Source organism: Lampris incognitus, chromosome 17 (genome assembly GCF_029633865.1).
Source record: "Lampris incognitus isolate fLamInc1 chromosome 17, fLamInc1.hap2, whole genome shotgun sequence".
In the NCBI taxonomy this organism is placed as follows: domain Eukaryota; kingdom Metazoa; phylum Chordata; class Actinopteri; order Lampriformes; family Lampridae; genus Lampris; species Lampris incognitus.
The window spans coordinates 21,580,429-21,605,192 of NC_079227.1; the positions used below are offsets into that span (position 1 = coordinate 21,580,429).

Sequence of the window (24,764 nt, forward strand, 5' to 3'; positions counted from 1 at the left end):
TATGTTGCTTGTCTCCACCGAAGATGACTGGTGCAGCTTGTTCTTTTATTAAATATCAAATCAAATTCAATCACTCAACCGTAGGCACTGGAGCATGGGAGGAGGCCGGAGAGAGAGAGAGAGCAAGAGAGGGAGAGAGAGAGAGAGATGGCTGAAGTGCGCTAAAGATGAAGTAAATGAGATATGTAGAAAAATAACTAAAGATATGTAGAAAAATAAATAAATAAAAAGATGGGCTGTTTAAAGGTGCACCAAGCTGCAGTTGATGAATCTTTAAATAGATCTTGAGTGCAGTGAGATAAACCCTTTTTTGAGGCCATGTCCCCCTTTAATGATCTCATATTAAACACGGTGAGAGTCATCCATCCAGAGCCAGCACTTACAACAAATCTAATTTGTGAGCCTCCTCACAAATGTGTGCGTGTGTGTGTGTGTGTGTGTGTGTCTGGGTGGGGTGGTATCAGTATGGTTCCATGTTCCACATCTGCCTGTCCAAATACATTGCAGTCAGTCAAGTCAACAACAGACAACAGTAGGGCCCTCGCTAACCACAGCTAATTAAAATAGACTCCCTTGAGGTAGGCAAGGCATTTAATGCTGTGCTTTGTCACTTGGCCCAGCCGCACAAAACATGCTGATACACATAGCGACAGACAAGTGCATGGAGACAGACAGACGGAGCATGTGTAAGAGGACAAGAGCAGTCTCGCACACCCACCCACACACACACACACACAGACGCTGCGCGCGAATGCTTCACCACACACAGGCACACAAATAGAACGGCAGCACGGCCATTTCATCCTCCACTGTGCTGTCTGCTTGTGAGGGATGCCCTGACTTCCTCATTTGTCATCCATCCCACGCATCCTCGGGGGAAATAAACACAGCAGACCAGAGAGACAAGTCAGAGGAACCAAACCGGCTATAAGCTTCATCACCAGTGCCGGGAGATTGTTTTTCCCTGGGTCAGATATTGTTGGCAGATGATTTTTGGGGTACCAGATGGGGGAGAGATTGGCTGCATAGAACGAATACAATAGGTGCTTGAAGGTTGAGACTGTTTGAAAGTGACGCTAGTTCATTGTGCTGGCACCCGGTCTGAATAGCCCTCATGCAGCAATGAACGTGTTTCCTCTTAAGTCGATAAAAAAACACAGCAAATTATCTGTAAATTAGTCGACCCAAGTCTATCAGCAATACAAAAACACACGCACGAAGGCCGCTCCGTTGAACATCACCCCTGCAGTTCTTTGTGTTCTCGGAGGCGCCGTGAAAGAGAATCTACAGTAATATCCAGAGGGATGAGTCTAACATCACATTTTCCATTCACTTGACTCAGTATTCGGCTTTTGAGCTGCTAACAAGGTCACAGCTGGTTGCTCCTGTTGCTCATTCTCATCACCCCCAGCCTCTCGCTGTTCAGGATATAATCCTCCCTCTTTTCTATCTGTCTATCTCTAACCTGCACTGTTGACTCTTCCATGCAGGCAGACGTGCAGCAAGCATACACACACAACACACACACACACACACACATATGCTGTTTCTATCTTGTTCTCATCAGGGGCTTTGAAGTCCTACCTACGGGAGCTTCCGGAGCCACTAATGACCTTTGAACTCTATGATGAATGGATCCAGGCATCAAAGTCAGTATCTCTTTAATTAAATAGCAACCAATGTGTTTCTCATTATATCGCTGGCGATAGTGGGCTTTTCTGTCAAAACTTAGCGCCACCATTTCTGCTTTACTCTTGATTCCTCCCGCTACCTTTAACACACACATATTCAGTCCTTTTGCGCAAGTGTGAAGTTAAGTTTTTTGTCATTTTGCAGTATTCAAGATCAGGACAAGAGGGTTCAGGCTCTCCTCGCCGCCTGTGAGAAACTCCCCCCGGCCAACAGCAACAACTTTAAGTAAGTCGCTGTCCCTCCCCTGAGTTTTCCTTCCCTCCTTCCTTGGATCGCTCCCTCCCTTCCTCTCTCCTTTTGCAGCCGTCCTCGCTTTGCTCGGCGACAGGCTGTGACTGAGAGGCGAGACTTTCAATCCCATTCTCAGCCACCTTTCACCTCCCAACGTCTCCCTGCTCTCTTTACATCGACAGTGTCACTGAACTGAAGAAAAGTCCATCTCCGCTACCATGTGGTCAGAATAGTGTGCTTTCAATCTTGAAGGCGCCATGCACTTCCTCCAGGAAAAAAAAGAAAAAAGAATACTTAAGTGTGAAAAAGGGGGTTTTTTTTGTAGAAAGGAGCCATGGCGTATGTGTTTCCCCCAGCCACCACTGGATTAAGGAGAGCATTGGATATTTCTTGAGGGGCTTGTCATATGATCAAAAGAGAAAGGAGGACAGGCGATGCAAGGGGAGAATGTGAGAAAGAGAGAGAGAGAGCGACAGACAGACAGTGAGAGAAAGAGAGAGAGAGAGTGAGAGAAATCAAAAGAGCGAGATGCTGCAGCACTTGTCAATGTCATCATTGAATCGTGCAAATAAGGCTTATTTTTAGCCCGTCCTGGTCTGTGAAAACCTGTCAGACCTGTCCCGATGATCGCTGCTCGCTGGAATGAGCCGCCTGATGTTCACTCAGCTGCAGTTCAAATCAGGATGAGTCACTCCAGTCCAAATGCTTTCTGCAAGCCATGAACACCCAGTAGCCTGCTTTAATTTATCAGAGCCCCTTTGACGCCGGAAAACAGTTCATCGCAGGGTTGCATTTATGTAGCGCTTTTCTAGTTGCAACAGCTACTCAAAGTGCTTTACAATCAATGAATGCCTCACATCCACCACACACACACGCACGCACACACACGCACACACACGCACACACACGCACACACATGCATCGACGGTGGTGTCGGCCATGCAAGGCACCAAGCAGCTCATCGGGAGCAGTTAGGTGACTTGCTCAGACACCTCGACATTTTTGCAAGGAGGAGACGGGGATTGAACCGGCACCCCTCCAGTGACCAGATGACCTGCTGTACCCTCCTGAGTCACTGTTGCCCCAGCAATATCTTGCTAGTAGCACAGTGATATTGCTAAAATAGCATTAGCCGTTTCAGCTTTAAAAATTTTATTTACCAATGAAAATGGGGATCTGTAATCTAAATAGCAGCTACGTTTACTTTTCAGTCTCTTCATTTGATTAATTTTTCTTAATCTCAACAGGTATTTGATCAAATTCCTTGCCAAGCTGACTGAGTACCAGGATGCGAATAAGATGACACCTGGAAATATTGCCATAGTCCTGGGCCCCAATCTGCTTTGGATGCACAATGAAGGGTAGGACCAGAGGCATATTTCTACAAGTATCGGTACTATTACCTATCTATTTTATCTTCTAGTTATAGTACAATTTTAGACAAGACACCAGATTGTATGTTTGATTTATTTTCCTATCATTTATAATGATTGCAAAAAAAAGAAAGAAGTGCACATGGAATCAAGGGTAGATTATGTTAAAATTAATAAAAGCCAACATAAAAGTTCATTGGTATGACTGGTCAAGTTGTGCAAGAAAGGCTTTTTAACATTTGCACATAAAAGACTGCCTCAGGCTCATTCCTTAGAAATTTATATTTCAGGAATTCAGCTTAGTCAGCGAGACTTAAAACGAGCCCATAGATGAGATTTCTCGATTTCCAACAGTCATTTAATATCACATAAACAGGTGTGTAGGATTATGGCCTCTAATCATGTATCAAAAAGAAATAAATGACAATTCATATAAGTAAAAAGATGTAATATTGACAGAAAAGTAATGGATTTGATCATTCAGGGACTAATAATTAGTGCATTTTATCTTCTAGATAACTTGTCACTTTGATACTGCTTACTGTGATGCTGAAATGTCTTTCTGATGATGTATTTGAGGCTGAAAACACAAGTAAACTGAGTTCTGTAAATAAAGAGGAAAGAAACTGATAAGATTGATGTATCCTCCATCTGCGCCCCTGCAGGCAACAACTAGTTAGGTCAAGGGTCAAAGTCTCAGTCCACAGAAATTATTCATAGAAAAAGCAAAAATAATTCACGTATCTAAACAGCTGCCAGCGGTATTAGGTGCAACTAGAGGTGTGGGAGAGACAGAGATGTGTGAAATATTTCTTGAAAAATTCTTGCATTTTATCATTTTATCTTTGCTATTTTTGTCTACTGTCATGTGGATTCCACTGTTGAGACTGCATGCGACACCATTCCCCTTGCTATTGGACCCTATTCACAAGTACTGCTGGTTTAACATGTAAAAAATTGTGCTTTTTAAAGCATCTGCTTTTTCAATGAGTTCGACTGAAAGCACCAAAGAGTGGATCTATTTGTCTACTGGGAACCTCTCATTCCGACTGTCTCCTTTTTTAAACACACCATCGACATACTTGACACTACTACTAAGAGCTAAGCCTGTTTGTCATGCCCAGAAAACCAACCGATTCAAGTTAAAATTACTTCGACCTGAAGTAAGAAAATGCTTTGCTTCAAACGTATATCCAATAGTGGCATAATAACAGCTGGAGCTCATAACTAATGCTCCCCAAAGGCTCCGGGCCTCCATGCAGAGTTCAGCTGGACTGCAGGATGCAACAGTACTCATTACCAATGGACACGGATAATGGAGCCAGAAGGGAAAGGGGGGAAAAAGACTAAACCTTGCGTGTAAATCTTAAAGCTCTTTATCACTCCTCAACTTTTAATTATCATGTTAATGGACTGCTTTTCAAATGGTTTTAAATTTCAAACTTTAATTCTTTTTTTAATACCACCAAATTTATTATGCACAGTTTCAGTTTTAATTCCTATAATCCTGCCAGCTATTTTTTAGTCTCAGCCCCATTATGATTCCTCTCCTCTCTCTCCATCTGTCTTTCTCTCTGTCTGTCTATCTCTCTACCTCTCTCTCTCTCCCGCTCTCTGTCTGTCTCGCTCTCTCTCTGTCTATCTCTTTCCACCTCTCTCTCCCGCTCTTTCTCTCTCCTCTCTGTTTGTCTGTCTGCCTGTCTGTCTGTCTCTGTTTATCTCTCCCCCTCTCTCTCTCTGTCTGTGTCTCTCTGTCTCTCGCTCTGTCTATCTCTCCCTCTCTGCCTGTCTCTCCTGTCTATCTGTCTCTGTCTATCTCTGTCTGTCTGTCTGTCTGTCACTCTCCCTCTGTCTGTCTGTCCATTTCTCTCCCTCTCTCTGACTGTCTCTCTCACTCTCTTTCTGTCTTTCTCCCTCTCTCTCTGTGTCTGTCTCTGTCTGTCTCTCTCTGTCTGTCTGTCTCTCTCTGTCTGTCTGTTTGTCTGTCTGTCTGTCTGTCTGTCTGTCTGTCTGTCTCTCTTGCGCTCTCTGCTTTTCTGTTGCCTTTCACTGCAGTAACATCACAGAGATGATGACGACTGTATCGCTGCAGATTGTGGGCATCATTGAGCCCATCATCCAGCATGCTGACTGGTTCTTCCCTGGAGGTGAGCAAAGAAGATACCCCGTCTACTTTTCTGCCAGACCCTCACCTCCTTGCTCATATATTAAGACTTGATGTTGCACTTGTTTCATGTCCTCACGTCACCCTCTCCTTCATAGACTTCTCTGTTCCTTCACAATGCTACAATGACAATGCTTAGCCTCGTTTGGATGACAAATCATAGGAAAAGAAATAGGAGGTATTTGAAGATATTTGAAACCAGCTGTTTAAGAATGAAAGAATATAACTTGCTTGACGCATTTGTCGGCTCCATGGTGATGGAGAGAGCTGAGCCCTACAGAGAGTATGCGACGGATAACTGAAGGAATTGGAAGACTCTCGGACAAATGAGATGAATCTGAACTGGGAGAGAATGAGAATGAGATCAATCCCCTGCCTATCAAGCATATTGCCTTTCTCCAACAACACACACAGCAGTCACCTCTCCCTGAAACTCTTGATTGTAGTAGTCAGTCACCAAACCAGTGTCTGTACAACAGCAGGATTCGTTTTTGTTTAATTGGATCAGTTTGTGAATAAAGCCATGTGAATAAAACTACATGGATAGCAACTGCGAAGTTTCCGCAGTTGCAGATTACCACAGCAATTTGTTTTTTTTACATTGAGCAAGATTCTAGTAAAGAAATAATTATTTCAAATAATGCTGGGTGTTATAGAAATATAATCACAATAATCATAGGGAATTTTACATGATATCGATATACAACATCAGATCAGCATACATATGCAAAATACCATGTTTATGAATCCAGCTGAGGTTCGTCACATTGAACTGTCTGGTAATGCAAAATATAATATCTAACCAAAGCTAGTTTTCAAATACGCCCTCAAATATTTCAGACCTCATTTGTGAGATTTTTTTTGATAACAGCTTCTCGTTGTCATTAATTTTGACAACAAAATAAAGAATCGCAGTATGACAATATCTGAAATTCATCCTAAAGACAACAATTGACAATATTGAATTATAACCCAGCCCTAATTTTAAGAACCCCCCCCCCTCTAAAAAAAGAAACAAGTGAATCCATCACACATCATCAGCCTTTTTTCCCTCCATCTCTCGCAGAGATCGAGTTTAACGTCACGGGGAACTACGGGAGTCCGGTCCACACCAACCACAATGCCAACTACAGCTCCATGCCCTCGCCGGATATGGAGCAGACAGACCGCAGGCAGAGTGACCAGTGCCGACGGCCTCTCAGCGTTGCCACAGACAACATGATGCTTGAGTTTTATAAGAAGGATGGGTATGAGCCAAGTTTCTGTCCTTGGGTTGGATGGGGTGAACACATACCAGATCACTTTAAACTAGACGTAGTCTCAGTTTGGTCATCCCACCTGAAAATCACACAGATGGGGAGGATCAAATTTGAAACGGCTTGGAATGCAAATACCTCGCAATATAACTCACAGTTTATTAAAGCCACAATCCTGAAGATTTATGCTTTTGTTTAACTTACTGACACATCCAGTGATGGCGACTATGGAGCTGTTGTAACAAGTCAAGTCAATTCAATTCAATTCAATTTTATTTGTATAGCCCGATATCACAAATCACAACTTTCCCACTTTAAAACAGCAAACACGGGTGAATCTGAGTTTTAGTCGTTGAAGTCATAGTATCTGTCATTGAAGGTGTTCTACAAACTTAATCTGCTATATGTAAAACACTATAGAGTGCATAATTTTTTCCAGGGAAAGTCCTACATGGCAGGAACTGTTAAAATGAGCGACTACGAAAGTGTACATGTTAGGAGGCATCAAAACTGAACTTTGGCGTTTTAATCTTCAGGATTGGAGCTTTATGATACTTAGCATAGCCCTCCACTGACAGAGTGGTGCCATCTTTTTAGGTTTTACCCACTGTCGTTTAACTTTTGTTTTTCTTTGAAAGCTGCTAGAAAGCGGCATCCGGGTAGCATAGCAGTTTATTCCGTTGCCTATCAACATGGGGATCGCCAGTTCGAATCCCCATGTTACGTCCGGCTTGGTCAGTCATCCCTACAGACACAGTTGGCCATGTCTGCGGGTTGGAAGCCGGATATGGGTATGTGTCCTGGTCGCTGCTGTCCTCTGGTCAGTCTGGGTGCCTGTTTGGTGGGGAGGGGGACTGGCGGGGATAGCATGATCCTCCCATGTGCTACATCCCCCTGGCAAAACTCCTCACTGTCAGGTGAAAAGAAGCGGCTGGCCACTCCACATGTATCGGAGGAGGCATGTGGAAGTCTGCAGCCCTCCCCGGATCGGCAGAGGGGGTGGAGCAGTTACCAGGACAGCTCGGAAGAGTCAAGTCAAGTCAAGTCAAATTTTATTTGTATAGCTCAATATCACAAATTACAAATTTGCCTCAAGGAGCTTTACAGCAACACAATTGGCCACAATTGGCTGGATACAATTGGGGAGGAAAAGGGGGAAAATTACAACAAATAAATGAATAAATGAAGCTGCTATAAAGAAGTATTTCAATGATTACTTCAGTCTCAGTTTAATTTTGATGTCTCTATATGACCGACATTGAAACCACCAGCAAAAAAAATTAGTATCGCTCTATATGACTCTAAATGCTTGTCTTCAGGTCGGATTCCCCATGAAATCTGAAGAAATAATCTATGGCATGTAGACGGGGTACATATCCATAATTAGATATACATTACCTCATTGCTGTATAGCTCGTAAATGCGGATTTTTTTGCGTTGAGAAGCGAACAGTACAACTTCGGACCACAGGGGGCGCACTACATCAACAAAAAAACCAAAACCCCTTGTAGCGGCTTTAACTCTTTACAACACTTTGGAATAGGACAAATCATTACTTATAGTTTATATTCTGTTTTTTTGTTTTTTCTCAGACTCTGTTATAGCGGTGTGGTTTCACACTGTTGGCTGGGGCAGCTATTGTAAAACTCACAGTGCATGTCCATCATAACCGATATCCCCCTATTTATGGAAACACTATGGCCGACCCCCTCCCACCATCATGTCAGCATGCTTGGGAATGAATCAACAGTCTTTCTCCTGTGGTTTCCTGCCTTTGTAATGCACGCCTGCCTTTCCTCATTCTAACTAGCATCTTCCATGTTTTCCATCATAATGAATAAATTCAGCAGACCATATTAACTGTTCACTAATTGGTGATGGATGTGCGGTTCACCGGTCCCATTGACCCATGTCACCTTTCAATTTCATAGCAATAAAATAACAAAATTTATTTAAAGGCACCCAATATATCTTATCTTCACCTCAATTAGACACATTTATGGTTAATAGTTGTTTTTCACAGCTGGTCATTTTCACTCAAACAGAACATAAGGGTTCAAATTTTAGGCTTAAAACCCCCCTCCAACAAAATAGTTGGGCTGATGTTGTAAGCTGTGAGTTTATTCTAGACAAAGGCAGAAAGTGACACACAATGCAGCTGACTACTTGTTGACAGGGTTATGTCTGTGAGCTGTGTGTGAAGGAAGATAAAATGCCCCTTTGTTCATGGCAGTCTCATCGCAGAATGAAGTCAGGGACGGGTTCAGTTTCCCTATCTGAGGGGACAGGAAGGATATCACATCCCACTTTATCTACCTGCCTTCAAGCTTTTTAGGAAGCCTGGTGGGCTGAAATGGAGAAAGAGTGGGCTGAAGCAGAAAAAGAGAGAGAGAAAGAGAGAGAAAGAAATCGAATGAGCACAGAGAAATGAAGGGTACATACAGATGAAGTTTAGTCTGTGAAATGACAAATCTGGTGCTCCTGATGCCGTGAAGGAAGATTAGTTAAAACACTTTATCTCGCTCTCTCTCTCTCTCTCTCATTCGGTCCCTCCTTTGTATTATCAGGCCCTGCTGGTAGTCTGAGCGCTGCAGTCCCTGGACTACATAAGCCCAGCTAATTAAAGCTGGCCAAGCCTGTGTTGGGCCCAATCAATAGAGCTTTGGCTTTCATTAGAAACACGCCTCTTCAGAACCAGCTTGCTCTGGACGAGGAGATGTCCCCTCTTCTATAGGAGCTCAGACTGTAGGAGAGCGCTAACTTTTTCCAGATATATTAGAATTAGTCACAGGCAAGCAACCTAAGGTGATGTGTACAGGACTTTTACCTTTTTTTTCAGTGCACATATCTCATGTTGGGCATGTCATGCATACATTTAAAGAATTTATGAACCATTAAAAACCAAAATGGGCAGTTCTTCACAGTCTCAGGAATCAGGAATCAGGAACGCTTTGTAATTTCACTTCATGCACTTGAGTACATGAAATGAAATGAAATGAAATGCCGTTTCCCCCAGCTCACAGCAGTGCAACACAAAGACAAAAACACATCCAAAAACTACAAGAACACACATATCCAAACTAACACACACACACACACACATATATATATGTGTGTGTGTGTGTGTGTGTGTGTGTGTGTGTGTGTGTGTGTGTGTGTGTATAAAAAAATGTATATAAAATCCAGTGAGTCAAGTAAATTCTTTATGAGACAGTAGAAGCCTGTTTCATGTCATAAGCAATCATCAGCTGTCAACAGTTGACAGCTGATGGACAGCTGATGATTGCTTATGGCACGAAACAGGCTTGTACTGTCTCATAAAGAATTTACTTGACTCACTGGATTATATATATATATATAATCCAATGAGTCAAGTAAATATATATATATATAGAACATGTTCTTTCCCATGTAGCTTTATTGACAGCTGATGATTGCTTATGGCATGAAACAGGCTTAGTACTGTCCATCTGTCCATTAAAGAATTACTTGAATCACTGGATTATTTTGCTCCTTGTTTGTTGAGCACTTTCCCACCGTTGAGTGTTTCATTTAACGAAGTTTTATATATATATAGATGTAGGAAAAAAAACGTTTAATACATAGCAGTACATGCTTGTTTCGTGCGTCGCACAAGAATTGATAGAAATTCCCATGAAAAAAATGTTTTAAGTATGTAGTTCTTTGTGTGCAAGAATTAAAGATTTTGCGCATGCACTTTCTCTCACTCTCTCGCTGATGCGTGCACGATGCAGGAAACAGGCGTGTACTGCTATGTATTAAAACTTTTTTTCCTGCATCTGTATTGATATTCTGCTCCTCATTAGTTGAGCACTTATAACAACACCATTGATGGTTTCGGGGGAAAAAACGCTATATATATATATATATATACACTACCGTTCAAAAGTTTGGGATCACCCAAACAATTTTGTGTTTTCCATGAAAAGTCACACTTATTCACCACCATATGTTGTGAAATGAATAGAAAATAGAGTCAAGACATTGACAAGGTTAGAAATAATGATTTGTATTTGAAATAAGATTTTTTTTACATCAAACTTTGCTTTCGTCAAAGAATCCTCCATTTGCAGCAATTACAGCATTGCAGACCTTTGGCATTCTAGCTGTTAATTTGTTGAGGTAATCTGGAGAAATTGCACCCCACGCTTCCAGAAGCAGCTCCCACAAGTTGGATTGGTTGGATGGGCACTTCTTTGAGCAGATTGAGTTTCTGGAGCATCACATTTGTGGGGTCAATTAAACGCTCAAAATGGCCAGAAAAAGAGAACTTTCATCTGAAACTCGACAGTCTATTCTTGTTCTTAGAAATGAAGGCTATTCCATGCGAGAAATTGCTAAGAAATTGAAGATTTCCTACACCGGTGTGTACTACTCCCTTCAGAGGACAGCACAAACAGGCTCTAACAGGTACTATTTAATGAAGATGCCAGTTGGGGACCTGTGAGGCGTCTGTTTCTCAAACTAGAGACTCTAATGTACTTATCTTCTTGCTCAGTTGTGCAACGCGGCCTCCCACTTCTTTTTCTACTCTGGTTAGAGCCTGTTTGTGCTGTCCTCTGAAGGGAGTAGTACACACCGGTGTAGGAAATCTTCAATTTCTTAGCAATTTCTCGCATGGAATAGCCTTCATTTCTAAGAACAAGAATAGACTGTCGAGTTTCAGATGAAAGTTCTCTTTTTCTGGCCATTTTGAGCGTTTAATTGACCCCACAAATGTGTTGCTCCAGAAACTCAATCTGCTCAAAGAAGTGCCCATCCAACCAATCCAACTTGTGGGAGCTGCTTCTGGAAGCGTGGGGTGCAATTTCTCCAGATTACCTCAACAAATTAACAGCTAGAATGCCAAAGGTCTGCAATGCTGTAATTGCTGCAAATGGAGGATTCTTTGACGAAAGCAAAGTTTGATGTAAAAAAAATCTTATTTCAAATACAAATAATTATTTCTAACCTTGTCAATGTCTTGACTCTATTTTCTATTCATTTCACAACATATGGTGGTGAATAAGTGTGACTTTTCATGGAAAACACAAAATTGTTTGGGTGATCCCAAACTTTTGAACGGTAGTGTATATATAGGGAAAATGCTCAACAAATAAGGAGCAAAATAATCCACAAATCTGGATTATATATATATATATATATATATATATATATATGTGTGTGTGTGTGTGTGTGTTTGTGTGTGTGTGTGTGTGTGTATATAATCTATAGCCGCTCCTCATTAGTTGAGCACTTAAAACAACACCATTGAAGGTTTTGGAAAAAAACGCGATATATACACACACACACACACACACACACACATACATACACACACACATACACACACACACACACACACACACACACACACACACACACACACATATATATATATATATATATATACATGTGTTAGAAAAAATATTCAGAAAAGGAAAAGGAGCGGTCCGCGGTGGCGTAGCGGTCTAAGCATCGGCTCTGTGTCGATGCAGTTGCCCACTGGGGACTGGGGTTCGCGCCCCGGTCTCGTCAGATCCGACTATGGCCGGACTCGACGAAGCAGCGATCATTGGCAACGCTGTCTTCGGGAGGGGGGCGGAGTCGGCTTGTGTTCGTCACGTGAATGCGTCTCTGTGTGTGTCGGAAAAACAGTGGTTCGGCTTGGAGTCGCCTTGTCACGAAAGTGGCGAGGCGGTCTCCTTCGAGACTGCCGGCCGGAGAGATGCAGTTGGCGAACGCATACAGTGCGAGGGTGGGTGTTTGAATTAAAATAGGGATCGATTGGCCACTAAATTGGGAGAAAAAAGGGAAAAATCAGAAATAAATTTATAAAAAAAGAAAAGGAAAAGGAGGAAAAGGAAAATTAGACCCAAATAATATCACTTGATTATTGCATAATTGCAAATGAACAAAAAGTTGTTTTGTTTTTTTTTGTTCGAGTCATTAATGCTGGTGATGACAGCAAATTCCCGGGCTAGCTCAAGTTTGAGGGTTGACTTATGTTGGTGTGTGTTGTGAAAATGATAATGATGCAGCCAAACTCTAGCCTTAGGGATTTCAGACACTTGCCATCAGATCTGGTTGATAGCTATGAGTATTGCCCTCCATGCAAAAGTGACAGGAAAGGATAATTTACCCATTAAGTCTGGACAGAGAAAGGCAAGTCAGAATACACATAATAATGAAAAAGGCATATTATTCCTCTCAAAGAAGCTTGATCAGAAAGGTTTGGTTTGGGCAGCACCTTTGCTTCTCAATTAATTCAGGACACCCTGTTGTATGAGTCTACCATCACCACCAGCAAGTAAAGTAGTAAAATTCAATCCCCAGTAAGTCTGATAGCCCTTTAAAGATCGTCTCTTCCTTTGAAGGATAAAATATCAGCATGCTGCATACAAGTCAAATGCATCTCAGCACTGCAAATAACCGAACATAAGAATCACTCCAGTGCAGCCGCATGAAACCTTGTACATATATTTGTCTTGGAGTTGGGGTGGGAGAGGGATTTTCACATATCTGAGGGGGAGATTTCAACCTAATTAGCACTAAATGGAGCAATAATTTGCTCCCTGGGTTTGGCATACTTGGAGAGCACCTCAGGGGAGGCACATTTCACCCCTCAAATCTCTCTCCTCATTACACACGGCATGACTCGCATCCCTCACAACCCCCCGCCAGGCCAGCATTTGTATTCCACCCTGCTGCTGCACCATCTTGGCTCGCTTCTCCAACCTGTGACCTGCCAAGCTCTCACCATGGCTTTTGATAATGGTGCTGTCTATTGGCTAGGGGAGACCCATTCCCGTGATCTTTACTCTTGTCCTTACTGTGCTTGTCTCTGTTCTAACAATGCAGCATTAGGAAGATACAAAGGTACTGTACTGATATCTTTCCCCTCTTGTCATCTCCTCATCGGCCGCTCGTGGTTTATTTGTCTCAGCCTCATGTTGAAAGGAACCCTATCTCTCATTTGTCATCTGTCTGTTAAGTGTCTGTCTATTCAGGTCTACCCACTGGTTCCACTGACTCACTTGGACTCCTATAGTTCAATGTCGCCAACAGATTGGGGTGACAGGTTGATACCAAATGGCTGTTGTCAGGTCCCTGTGTGAACAAAGCGAACCCTTCTCTGTGTTTTCTCAAGTATGGTCTTTGCAGTGTCTGTCACTGGATGGACTTGTTTTGACAAAAGAGAGTAGAATCAACAAACTGTCATGTACTAATCTCTTGGGGTTTTTTTTAAGTTAGAGACCAGTCTCATTTATAGTTATCAAAACATGATTCTTGATTATTTTATTTTTTTTGTGATATTAAAATGTTTCTGTGGCCTTGGAGGTGCTATTTTCATGCAAAACTGAACAAAGTCCTTGGGGTGAATACATTTGCTAATACATGTTAAGTCTTTGCCACACTGTCCTTGGGTTTCAATAGACTTTTTTCCACAAACATAGCCGACATACTTGGTCAGTTCTCCCTATTGGCCACAATATTAAAAAGCCAGCTTTACGTCACCTTCGATTCTGTCTATAATCGCCTATTTTGTGTTTCAACATAAGGTATAGCACAATGCAGCTGTTGTCATCAATGTACCTTTGTTTCTGTTTTAAGATAACTGCACAACTATATAAAAGTTCTTCTTCTCCTCCTCCTTCTTCTTCTTCTTCTTCTTCTTCTTCTTCTTCTTCTTCTTCTTCTTCTTCTTCTTCTTCTTCTTCCGGCTTGTTCCGTTTTCCAGGGGTCACCACAACGGATTTTATAGTTTATTTTATATAAAAGTGATCTGATTGAGGATCACAAAATGCTAGCAACCCTGAAAATGCTGTTAGCCTTGGTTAGCCAATTAGCATTTTGTGGCGACAGAAAGGTGCTAGAAAGTTTGACTTTTCAACATTGCAGACAATGGGGCAAACTGACCTTTACTAAGATGAATCGGAAGTACATCTGCTATGTTTGTGAGAAAGATTTATCAAAAGGGAACAAAACCATTCATCCCAATGTCACTCTAGTCACAGACAATTGTGAGGCCAAAGAATACATGAATATCACACGAAAACCTCATATATCACATGAATAAAATGGAATTGGCTTTTTATGTCGCATTAACTGTCTGGAAGACCTACCCGTGCCGTTGCAAGTTGTGGATGGTAAGTACAACCATACTAAGCTCTGAAGGAAAGAATAGGGTGATGGTGCCTAATCTAGTTCGTTAGTCTGTATTTGTAGAGTTCCGATAGAGAAGATTAGGACCGACGGACGCTGATCCCTAATCAGCAGCACACAAAGGTCAACCTCACCCTTGCATACTCTGTTCGGGGTTTAGAGAGCCTGAACACCCTGACCACACATCCTCCGCTCCTCGATTTGATTGGCTGTGCATCTTTGTCCCACTGCAGCATGGGGGTCAGGGTGATGGACACTTCTTGGGTGTCACGCAGGGGCTCGTCTTCCACACGTAAAACCTCCTCCACGCCACCGAGCGTGCAGCCCCCCGCCCCGCCCTCTGATGCTCTCATCCCTGAGCAGCCTGAGGAATTCTCTACGTCCCCCTCCCCCACCCCTCCTCCCGCTAGCAGTGACCGAGCCAGGTAAGGCTGTTGTGCCCCCGTTTCCCCCACCCCACCCCTACACACACACACACCCCCCCCGCTGCCTCTCCCTGTCCGTGTGCTGCGCCCCACAACTGACACCGAAACGGCGTTGTCTCTTGCTCTTTCCCACCGTTTTCTTGTCTGTGACACACCATTGGCACTTTAAAAATGTCTGCTCCCCTCACCCCTTCAACTCACCCCCACCCTCTCTCTGTGTGAGCCCCAGTGTTTCACATCTGTTGGCAGCATGCAAATACAAACTGCATTAACTTTGTGATTGTCTTTTAAGTTGTGGATGTCATTTTCTTTGTCATGGCTGGATCTGCAGAGTTCTTTGTAGTTTTGTTCACAGTTAGCATTCCAGCCCAGGTGGTTTCACATTATGTGCCACCCTGGCGGTTGCTTTTGAAGTGGGTTTACTGTAAGATTTTCATTACTTTTCTCCAGGTGGAGCTTTGTGCCCACAGAGCTTTATGGTGTAATTGAGAAAAGTTGAGTTGGTTGCATCCATAGTTTGGTAGAACTGGCTCAGTGCTGCATATGCATGTCTTTCATTTCTGTTTGCTATTAGTTCAGGCATCATTAACGGCATTACAGTCCATTGTCGCAAGGCACTGCAATGGATGAGGTGATTGACCCTTCTGTTTTATTTCATTTTTGTGTTATGGGAATGTTCTAGTAAAAAAAAAAAAACCTAAGGATTTTCATGATTTATTCTTTATTTTTGTTCCCCTTTTGTACACTTCCTCCTCGAGCCCCTACTTATCCTTTCAACACAACAGTGTCAAAGTTACTTTGCGCCTAATTTCACCCTTTGCGATGGAACGATGGTAAATGAGCACTCACAAAAGCGATCTATCCCGCTGGACTTGTCAAAGCTTTACCTATTGCTACTAATCACCATGTACACTGTAAAAGTAGCCCACATTTGAAGACAGGCTCAGTTTCCCATGAAACTACTTATATTTTTATCCTTGCAGCTCCGATGATGCGTCTTCCAATTGGTCGGACTCCTGTTATGCCTACCCCTCCCCAGAGGAAGAGAGGCCCCCTCCCCCTTATCCATCCTCTTCCTCATCCCCCTCCTCTTCCTCCTCCTCCTTCTACCCGTTCCCGCAGCACCATCTCTACACACGGGCACCTCTGTGTACGCGTCCTGTCGCTCCTGGTCCCGAGTCTGTGCCTCCCGGTCCATCCCCACCCCCCCACTGGTCCAGCTGCAGCCCTCCTCCACTTCCTCCCTTGTGCCCCTCCCCTCAGCAGCTTGATATCAACTCTAACCCCAAACCCAGCTCCCTGCATCTGCCCAAACAGTCCTCCCTGTCCGACGCTCCGCATGCGACCCCATCCGAAACTAACGCCTCCCCCCTTTACATCAAGACCCCACTCTTGCTAACTCGCCACGACCCGTCCCTGGGCTTCCCCCACTCCCTTAACACCCCCCTATCTGCTCCCTTTCCGTGGGCAGCCTGTGCCTGTAACCGTGAACGAGGAGCCAAGCTGAATAGGTAAATACTAAACCATAGTTTCTGACTCCTTCACTCCGCATACAATCTTCCAACAAAACACTCACGCATACGCACAGAGACACTTGCAGAGAGAGACACTGCAGAGACAGAGGGATACGGAGAGCCAAAGAGAAGAGTAAGCCGAGCTACTTCCAACAGCGGCAGCATCCTTATGTCCATCATTTATTCACTTGGGTTTAACCTGCAACTTACAACCAAGGTAATATCCTTCCATCATGGAAATAAATACTGCTGTGTCTGCTGCAGCATGTCATTATCAATTCCATCTTTAATTTTGTAGCCATAAATGCAATCCATAACTTTCCATGTTGCCAGGATATTCTGGAGCTGGTTGCCAGGCAACAAAGGAAATTTGAAGCTTTCATTGAATACCGTCATAAAAGATGGCGTTAATGAGTCATACCAGTGGGTCCAGTTGGTCCTGAATGGTAGAATACAACATTAGACCTTGAACATGAAAACCGAAGTATGACTAAGTGAAACAACACTAAAAGGGGGATTACACATCTATCAGCCAGATATTAAGACCAACGAGCCTTGTCGGCATTGCCCCACCCCAACTCTAAATCCCCCCAGCCTCAATCACCCATCCACGTCTCATCTGCTTCCTGTGGGCGGGGGTATTTGGAGCTGGGGCTGTCAGTCAGACGGTAGGATAAACTGGTTATATTTTTGACCTTCAATCCCTTGCTTCCATTGGCATTCTGGCCACACTATACCATAAAGGGCAAAAAAAAAAAATCCATTAAGCCATCAGTATTTGCTTGGGATTTTTTATCCGCTTCTGCTGCACTGCAATGTAGGCCATATGTCTGTGTGCAACAGCAGTCACTCAGATATTTTGACATTGAACTATGGGTGCATTTTAAGGTGTCATGAAATGTACAGAAATGTGGTTGACATATTAAGGTGGATTACGGTGGGGGAAGTGGGTAATTTGTTGTCAATTACGTGTATTCCTCTCCTCTTAACAGCACTCTGAAGAACAAGGAGTTGTCTCCGGTGATTGGACAGAAAGGCATCCAGGGAACAGCAGCCTCTAGTGGACAGTCACTGCACTCTGACCACAGTCCACACACGCTGCGAAGAGGTAATAACCTGTGTGTGTGTGTGTGTGTGTGTGTGTGTGTGTGTGTGTGTGTGTGTGTGTGTGTGTGTGTGTGTGTGTGTGTGTGTGTGTGTGTGTGTGTGTGTGTGTGTGTGTGTGTGTGTTTATTCTGCTGTGGTCATTTCAATCCACTACTGTGTAAAGTCTACCTCGGCTTTGACCGCCAGAGTATTTCACTCACCTCCAGATGAACCTCGGAGAGCCAAAAAAAAACAATGTTCAAAGAGATCCATCAACCCTGCAGATAATATTTGTTCCCCATGTAGCATATGTTGTGCATTATACGTTGACTTATACAGCTAGATTCATCTGTACTAAATAAAGGCCTGAAATGGTGCCTTAATTAATGGTGCATTTTCATACTTGAAAATGGTGGGTAGACATAAGCAAGTGCATGCATGCCTGCCTGTGTGTATACATGTGTGCGCATAGGTGTGAGTTTCTGTCTGTGTATGCGCATCCATTGAGTGTGTGTGTGAGTGTATGTGTGTGAAAGTGTTACCTCTCAAAACTAACATTGTAAACCTCCTCTCTTTTTTGTGGTCTCTCTGTAGCTAAGAAGCTGGCCCCGATCCCACCAAAAGGGCCTTACTCCCAGACAGGGGCCATGTCCGACCAGTCAACGGGTCAACCATCTCCAGTCAGCCTGTCACCCACCCCACCCAGCACCCCTTCCCCATACGGCTTCAGTTATCCCCAGGGGTATGCCACTATCGGCTCCCCAGGACAAATCCAGATGGCCACTACACCGTCTCTCTCCTCTCCACCCTCGCTGGCTGGGACACTCACCAAGGCCAGGCCAACACCCAAGCCTCCTCGACAGAGGCCCAACTTGCCCCCTCCCCAGCCCCCGACCACACCCAGCAGTTGCCCCCAGCCTATTGAACATTCCTCTGGCCTTCTGGATGGACTGTCTCCTGGAGAGAGCATGTCCACAGGTAAGAGGCTACATGTTGCTATTGCTGCTGCTGGTTACACAACATAACCAAATCTGCCACTTGTACTACTGAGTAGATTTACAGTGTAGTAGAGCTATGTGAGTAATGTAAACATAAACACAAGCACTTCCACAACTTCCTTCACCTTTTTCCATCATTTTCACTGACTTTCAAATTTTGATTGTACTTCTTCAGTTACAGAAAGTCAAGAGAAATGTTTTAACACAGCACAGTGCATACCTTTTAATATGCTCAAGTCAGACAAACAGACAGACAGACCGACAGACAGACAGACAGACAGACAGACAGACAGACAGACAGACAGACAGACAGACAGACAGACAGACAGACAGACAAACAGACAGACAGACAAGACACATACATACAATAAATATATGCGTATAGTAAATATCTTTATTGGTTTGTATTGGTTGTTGTTTATCTATTTTTTTTACTGCGTTAATATCACTGGTAGGTTCTAACATCTATCTCTGATTCTGTTCTCTATTTTTCCCTCTTGTGGATCGCTGTTATTGTCTGACCCACAGCGGTATGAGGCGAGAGGTTCAGTGTGATTCTGTTTTGTGAGAGGGACTTGTAGGGTAAGCAGGAGCTCCCGTATCAAAAGTTCCACGTACCCCACCCCACCAACCCCTCTGCCATTGTGACTAAATGTCACCTCAGCTCACATGCTCAGAAGAGGGCAAATATTCTCATAGATGCAGATTTTGGATCAGTTTTGCAATTCCCCGCTAATGGCTGCACTCTCAGAAAGAAGGTAAACTTCTGTCAATGGGGATGGTGTTTTCTTGAAGTAGTGGGCAGTTTTTCAGCTTTAGTACTTCTGTTATTTGTTTAATTCCATCAGTGGCAAGGTAGAGAGACACACAAAGGCCTGAAAGCTCTGGCTGAATTCAATCTGATTTCTGATGTGGCGGTCTGAACCACTCGTCTATCCCTGGGCACATTACAGTCTCCAGAAACTAAAGGTATGAAGTGGGCCCTCTCTTGATAGTGTAAAGGTTAGCGAAAGGAAATGGAGAAGCTGATCCATAGTCGGTGCTCAATTGCAACCTCCCTCCAAAGCTGCTCATATATACACTGATGAGCCAAAACATAATGACCGACTGCCTAATATGCCATTGGTCCTCCGTGTGCCGCCAAAACAGCTCTGACCCGCTGAGGCATGGACTCTACAAGACCCCTGAAGGTGTCCTGTGGTATCTGGCACCAACAAATTAGCAGCAGATCCTTCAAGTCCTGTAAGTTGTGAGGTGGAGCCGCCATGGATCGGACTTGTCGGTCCAGCACATCCCACAGATGCTCAATCGGATTGAGATCTGGAGAATTTGGAGGCCAGGGCAACACCTTGAACACTTCATCATGTCCCTCAAACCATTCCTGAACCATAATAATTATAGCTTAATTTATACAGCACTTTTCTTAACAGTATAGATAAATAAAAACAAATATCAAACATTTCCAAAAGCTTACACAAAGAGAAAAGTTAAGAAGACATTTAAAAGAAGCTAGAGACTTAGTGTGTCTGGGTTTAGTAGGAAGAGAGTTCCATGGTGGGGGGGCTCTAACAATGAAACCCCAATCACCCTTTGTGACAAACCATTACCTGGGAATAACCAGCAGGGCTCCATCTGCAAATCTTGGTCGAGAGGGTGCATACCAGGTCAATAAATCAGAGATTTGTTTAGGAACAAGACCTTTTAAGGCCTAAAAAGTGAGAAATAAGGGTGTCCAGGTAGCGTAGTGGTCTATTCCATTGCCTACCAACACGGGGATTGCCGGTTTGAATCCCCGTGTTACCTCCGGCTTGGCCGGGTGTCCCTACAGACACAATTGGTGTGTCTGTGGGTGGGAAGCTGGATGTGGGTATGTGTCCTGGTCGCGGCCCTAGCGCCTCCTCTGGTCAGTCAGGGTGCCTGTTCAGGGGGAGGGGGAATTTAGGGGAATAGTGTGAGCCTCCCACCAGTTACGTCCCCCTGGTGAAACTCGTCACTGTCAGGTGAAAAGAAGTGGCTGGCGACTCCACATGTATCGGAGGGAGCATGTGGTAGTCTGCAGCCCTCCCCAGATCGGCAGAGGGGGGTGGAGCAGCGACTGGGACAGCTCAGAAAAATAGGGTAATTGGCCAAGTACATTTGGGAGAAAAAGGGGGTGAAAAAAAGTGAAGATAAAATGTTAAAATCAATTCGAAATCTAACAAGGACCCAGTTTAGGGGGGCAAGCACAGGGGGATATGATCATGCCTCTGTTCTGGTAATGAGTTGAAGCAGCAGCATTTTATTCCAAATGCAGACGGTGGAGGGAACCCTGTGGGAACCTGAGTAAAGTGTGTTGCAAAAATCAAGCTGAGAATAGATGATAAAAATGGTAAAACATAATGATTTTGAATAACCTGGCCAAGAGGTAGCATGCATATAGAAAACAGAAGGGGGCTAAGAACTGAGCCTTGAGGGACACCACAACTCACCTGTGCCATTGAGGAAGTACATTTATCCAGAACAGAAAACGTTCTGTTGGAGAGATATTAGTGTAATTAACTAAGAGTCGAGCCCTTGATGCCTACCCAGGTCTCCAAGAGATGTAAGAGGATACTGTGATCAACTGTGTAAAGGCAGCACTTAAGTCTTAAAGAATTAAAATCCAGTAATCACCTCTTTCTGCAGTCAGCAGTAGGTCATTAATAACCTTAACTAGAGCTGTCTCGGTACAATGAAGTGCTATAAAACTAGACTGGAAACTGTTAAAAACACTATTACACACTATAATAATGTGTGTGCAGTGTGGCAGAGTGCATTATCCTGCTGAATCAGGCCACTGCCATCAGGGAATACCATTGCCATGAAGGGGTGTACCTGGTCTGCAATGATGTTTAAGTTTGTGGCACATGTCAAATTGACATCCACATGAATGGTCAGACCCAGGGTTTCCCAGCAGAACATTACCGAGAGCGTCACACCCTCTCCACCGGCTTGTCGTCTTCCCACAGTGCATCCTGGTGCCATCACTTCCCCAGATAAACAGCGCACACATACATGGCCATCCACATGATCTAAAAGAAAATGGGTCTCATCAGACCAGGCCACCTTCTTCCACTGCTCCAAGGTCCAGTTCCAACATTCGCATGCCCACTGTAGGTGCTTTTGATGGTGGACAGGAGTCATCATGGGCACTCTGACCGGTTTGTGGCTACGCAGCAGGGTGCATGGCACTATGTGCACATTCCTCTCGTAACCATCATTAAGTTTTTCTGTGACTTGTGCCACAGTAGACCTTCTTTTGGTTTGGACCAGATGGGATAGCTTTCGTTGCCCTCGTGCATCAATGAGCCTTGGGCTCCCAACACCCTGCCACCAGTTTGTGGTTTTTCCCTACTTGAACCACTGTCAGTAGGTATTCACCACTGCTGACCAGGAGCACCCCATAAGCCTTGCTGTTTCAGAGATGCTCTGATCCAGTCATCTGGTCATAACAATTTGGCCCTTGTCAAAGTCACCCAGGTCTTTACTCCTGCCCATTTCGCCTGCATCCAACATGCTGACTATGAAAACTGATTGTTCGCTTATCATCTAATCTACCCAGACCTTGACATGTGCCCTTTTTGGAGATGATTAACTTTATTCGGTTAGCCTGTGAGTGGTCATAATGTTTTGGCTTATCAGTGTATATTTATATGTATATACTTTTGACTATGTATATATCTATATAAAGTTGCTGTGTCCAGTCCACCACTAACCCATTTTGTCGTCCTTTTGCATGGTGGCTGAGACACAATGCATGGCTTACATGGACATCTCCGGCTGTCCTCTCAAAACAATCCAGGACGGATGCCATTTTGCTATCCTGGGAAGCTCCAACCTTTTTTTGTTGTTGTTTTGTTTAACCCTACAGGACTCCCACCCTTGCTCCAATGCCCCCTGGCTTACACAGTGACTGCCCCCCCACCCACCCCCACCCTCTTCACTCCGCATCCTTGTGCCTCATCCTCAACATGCACATATCTGATGTTGTTGCTAAATAAACACACTTGCTGCTCGAGTCTACAGTTGTTCCATCACAGACATTACACAGAGGATGTCAGCATTCAAATGGGATCCATGAAAAGATATTATGTTACGAGGATTAATTGTCAGATTATGTTAGTTACTGTATGAAAGAAACAAACTATATTCATTTTGGATTTCGGGGTTTTGGACCCTGATTTTAACCAGTATCTGTTGACTACCATTTGTTTTAGTTATTTTTATTGCATTTTGATCATGTCTCGAGATGGATCCAGGATTAGTATATTTTTCTATTCATATATGTCCCCACATATGCAAAACACTTGCAACAAGTATTTTGCAACATTCAGTATTAATGAAACCACATCTAGACCCATCCGTTCCGGTCAACAGAAATATTTTCATATGAATATTTTCACCCATATTAACAGTACAATCTCTGGCTTTTCTCTCTTACTTCTGCTCATCTCATCGGTATTTCTGCCCTGCCAGATTCTTTCTGCAACCTGGACATCCCTATCATTAACATGGAACTGGACGGTATTTTCGACGAGCCCCGTGTCGCCCCCTTCAGGAACTCAGTAACGGTTCTGGAGTCGACCTACAACAGGGCTGAGTCGGAGGAAGAGTCTGAGAGCACCGTGCTATGACATCAAGCCTTCCCATGTCCTCTGACAAAACACTATGCTACCACTGCACCGACCCCGCTCAATCCCATGATCCATTCGTTCAGCTTTGACCTCTCTTGCTGGCAGTGAAGGGTTTGATAGAGCTTCGACAGGGACTCCAGAGAGGCTCTCACCTATACTTGACTGAGGGGCTGATTTGTTAACAAAAAAGAAAAGTGAAAACGCAGATTCTTATTTATGGTCGCAACTAGGATTCAGTGAGGTGTTTGACTGAGAGGAACTTGACCAAGAGTTGATCAGACACACAGCACTGATGTTTTACGTTGGCTGAATCACTTGATTCAATCTGTGGTGCATTAAATGTTAGTCGACATGTTTTTATTTGCTTTATTTTATGTTTTGCCTTATTTGATTCACTTGCAACATTGCCTTTAACTTCACACAAAAGACTGGAAATGAGCTGCCACCGGGGGGGGGGGGGAGCACTCTTCTCTTACTGCGGCCTCCTTTCGGTGTGGTGTAAAAGGAGGATTGATGCGGTGCTGTCCATCTGTCCTGCCAACTCACAGGCTTCCTACTTTCTCTCACTGACACCATTTCTCTCTCTCTGATGTATCCTCGAGATCCCCCCTTATTCTCGAGGTAGGTTAAGGTGGAAAGTGGGAGGTAGGGGGTCAGGTTGGTGGGTTTAGAGGGGATACACTGGCTCACATGCCTGTCTGGAAAGTTGCAGTAACAACCCCTGTCCTCTGTCCCAACTGAGTGTTCACTGTGAGCGTGTCAGTGTGCAACGTGCTCTGCGAAGTGTGTGTTTTGTCAGTGTGTGATGTATTTTGGTAATTGTTCTGTATGATGTTGCACTCGTCATCGTTGTTTGGTATAAATGGGAATGCATGTTTCAGAGCTTAATTTAGACATATTACCAGGTTGCAAAGAGCTTACATACTCAAATCACATTTTCCACTGGTATATTTACATAGTATTCCATCAGGATATAAATCACTGAATATTTATTGTTTATACTGTATATTCTCAGAGTATATGATGAGTAGCACTATGAATAAAATATTTTGTAATTTCAATAGAACTTAAAAAGATACCCAGTCCCTCGTATAGAATGTACTCACTCCCATATGGGAGCTACTAAATCAATGGGATACATGGTTGACTATGAAGAATAAAAAATTAAGGGGCTCCTGCTTCCATTTGGAGGGGCCCCCAGAAAAGT

The 24,764-nt window shown here is 43.7% G+C and overlaps 1 protein-coding gene across 1 annotated transcript in view; it reads left to right on the plus strand.

Moving 5' to 3' along the window:
* Positions 1 to 23,897, plus strand: part of LOC130127645 (rho GTPase-activating protein 44-like) — a 42,790-nt gene extending 18,893 nt beyond the window's left edge. Inside the window, exons 12-23 of the mRNA XM_056297347.1 lie at positions 1,568 to 1,649; positions 1,837 to 1,917; positions 3,171 to 3,284; positions 5,352 to 5,443; positions 6,527 to 6,707; positions 8,130 to 8,132; positions 13,578 to 13,595; positions 15,116 to 15,307; positions 16,291 to 16,818; positions 17,814 to 17,929; positions 18,502 to 18,885; positions 23,400 to 23,897. Of these exons, the coding sequence (XP_056153322.1) occupies positions 1,568 to 1,649; positions 1,837 to 1,917; positions 3,171 to 3,284; positions 5,352 to 5,443; positions 6,527 to 6,707; positions 8,130 to 8,132; positions 13,578 to 13,595; positions 15,116 to 15,307; positions 16,291 to 16,818; positions 17,814 to 17,929; positions 18,502 to 18,885; positions 23,400 to 23,557 (1,949 nt within the window). The 3' untranslated portion in view covers positions 23,558 to 23,897. The remainder of the gene's footprint in view (positions 1 to 1,567; positions 1,650 to 1,836; positions 1,918 to 3,170; positions 3,285 to 5,351; positions 5,444 to 6,526; positions 6,708 to 8,129; positions 8,133 to 13,577; positions 13,596 to 15,115; positions 15,308 to 16,290; positions 16,819 to 17,813; positions 17,930 to 18,501; positions 18,886 to 23,399) is intronic.
* Positions 23,898 to 24,764: the final 867 nt, after the last annotated feature.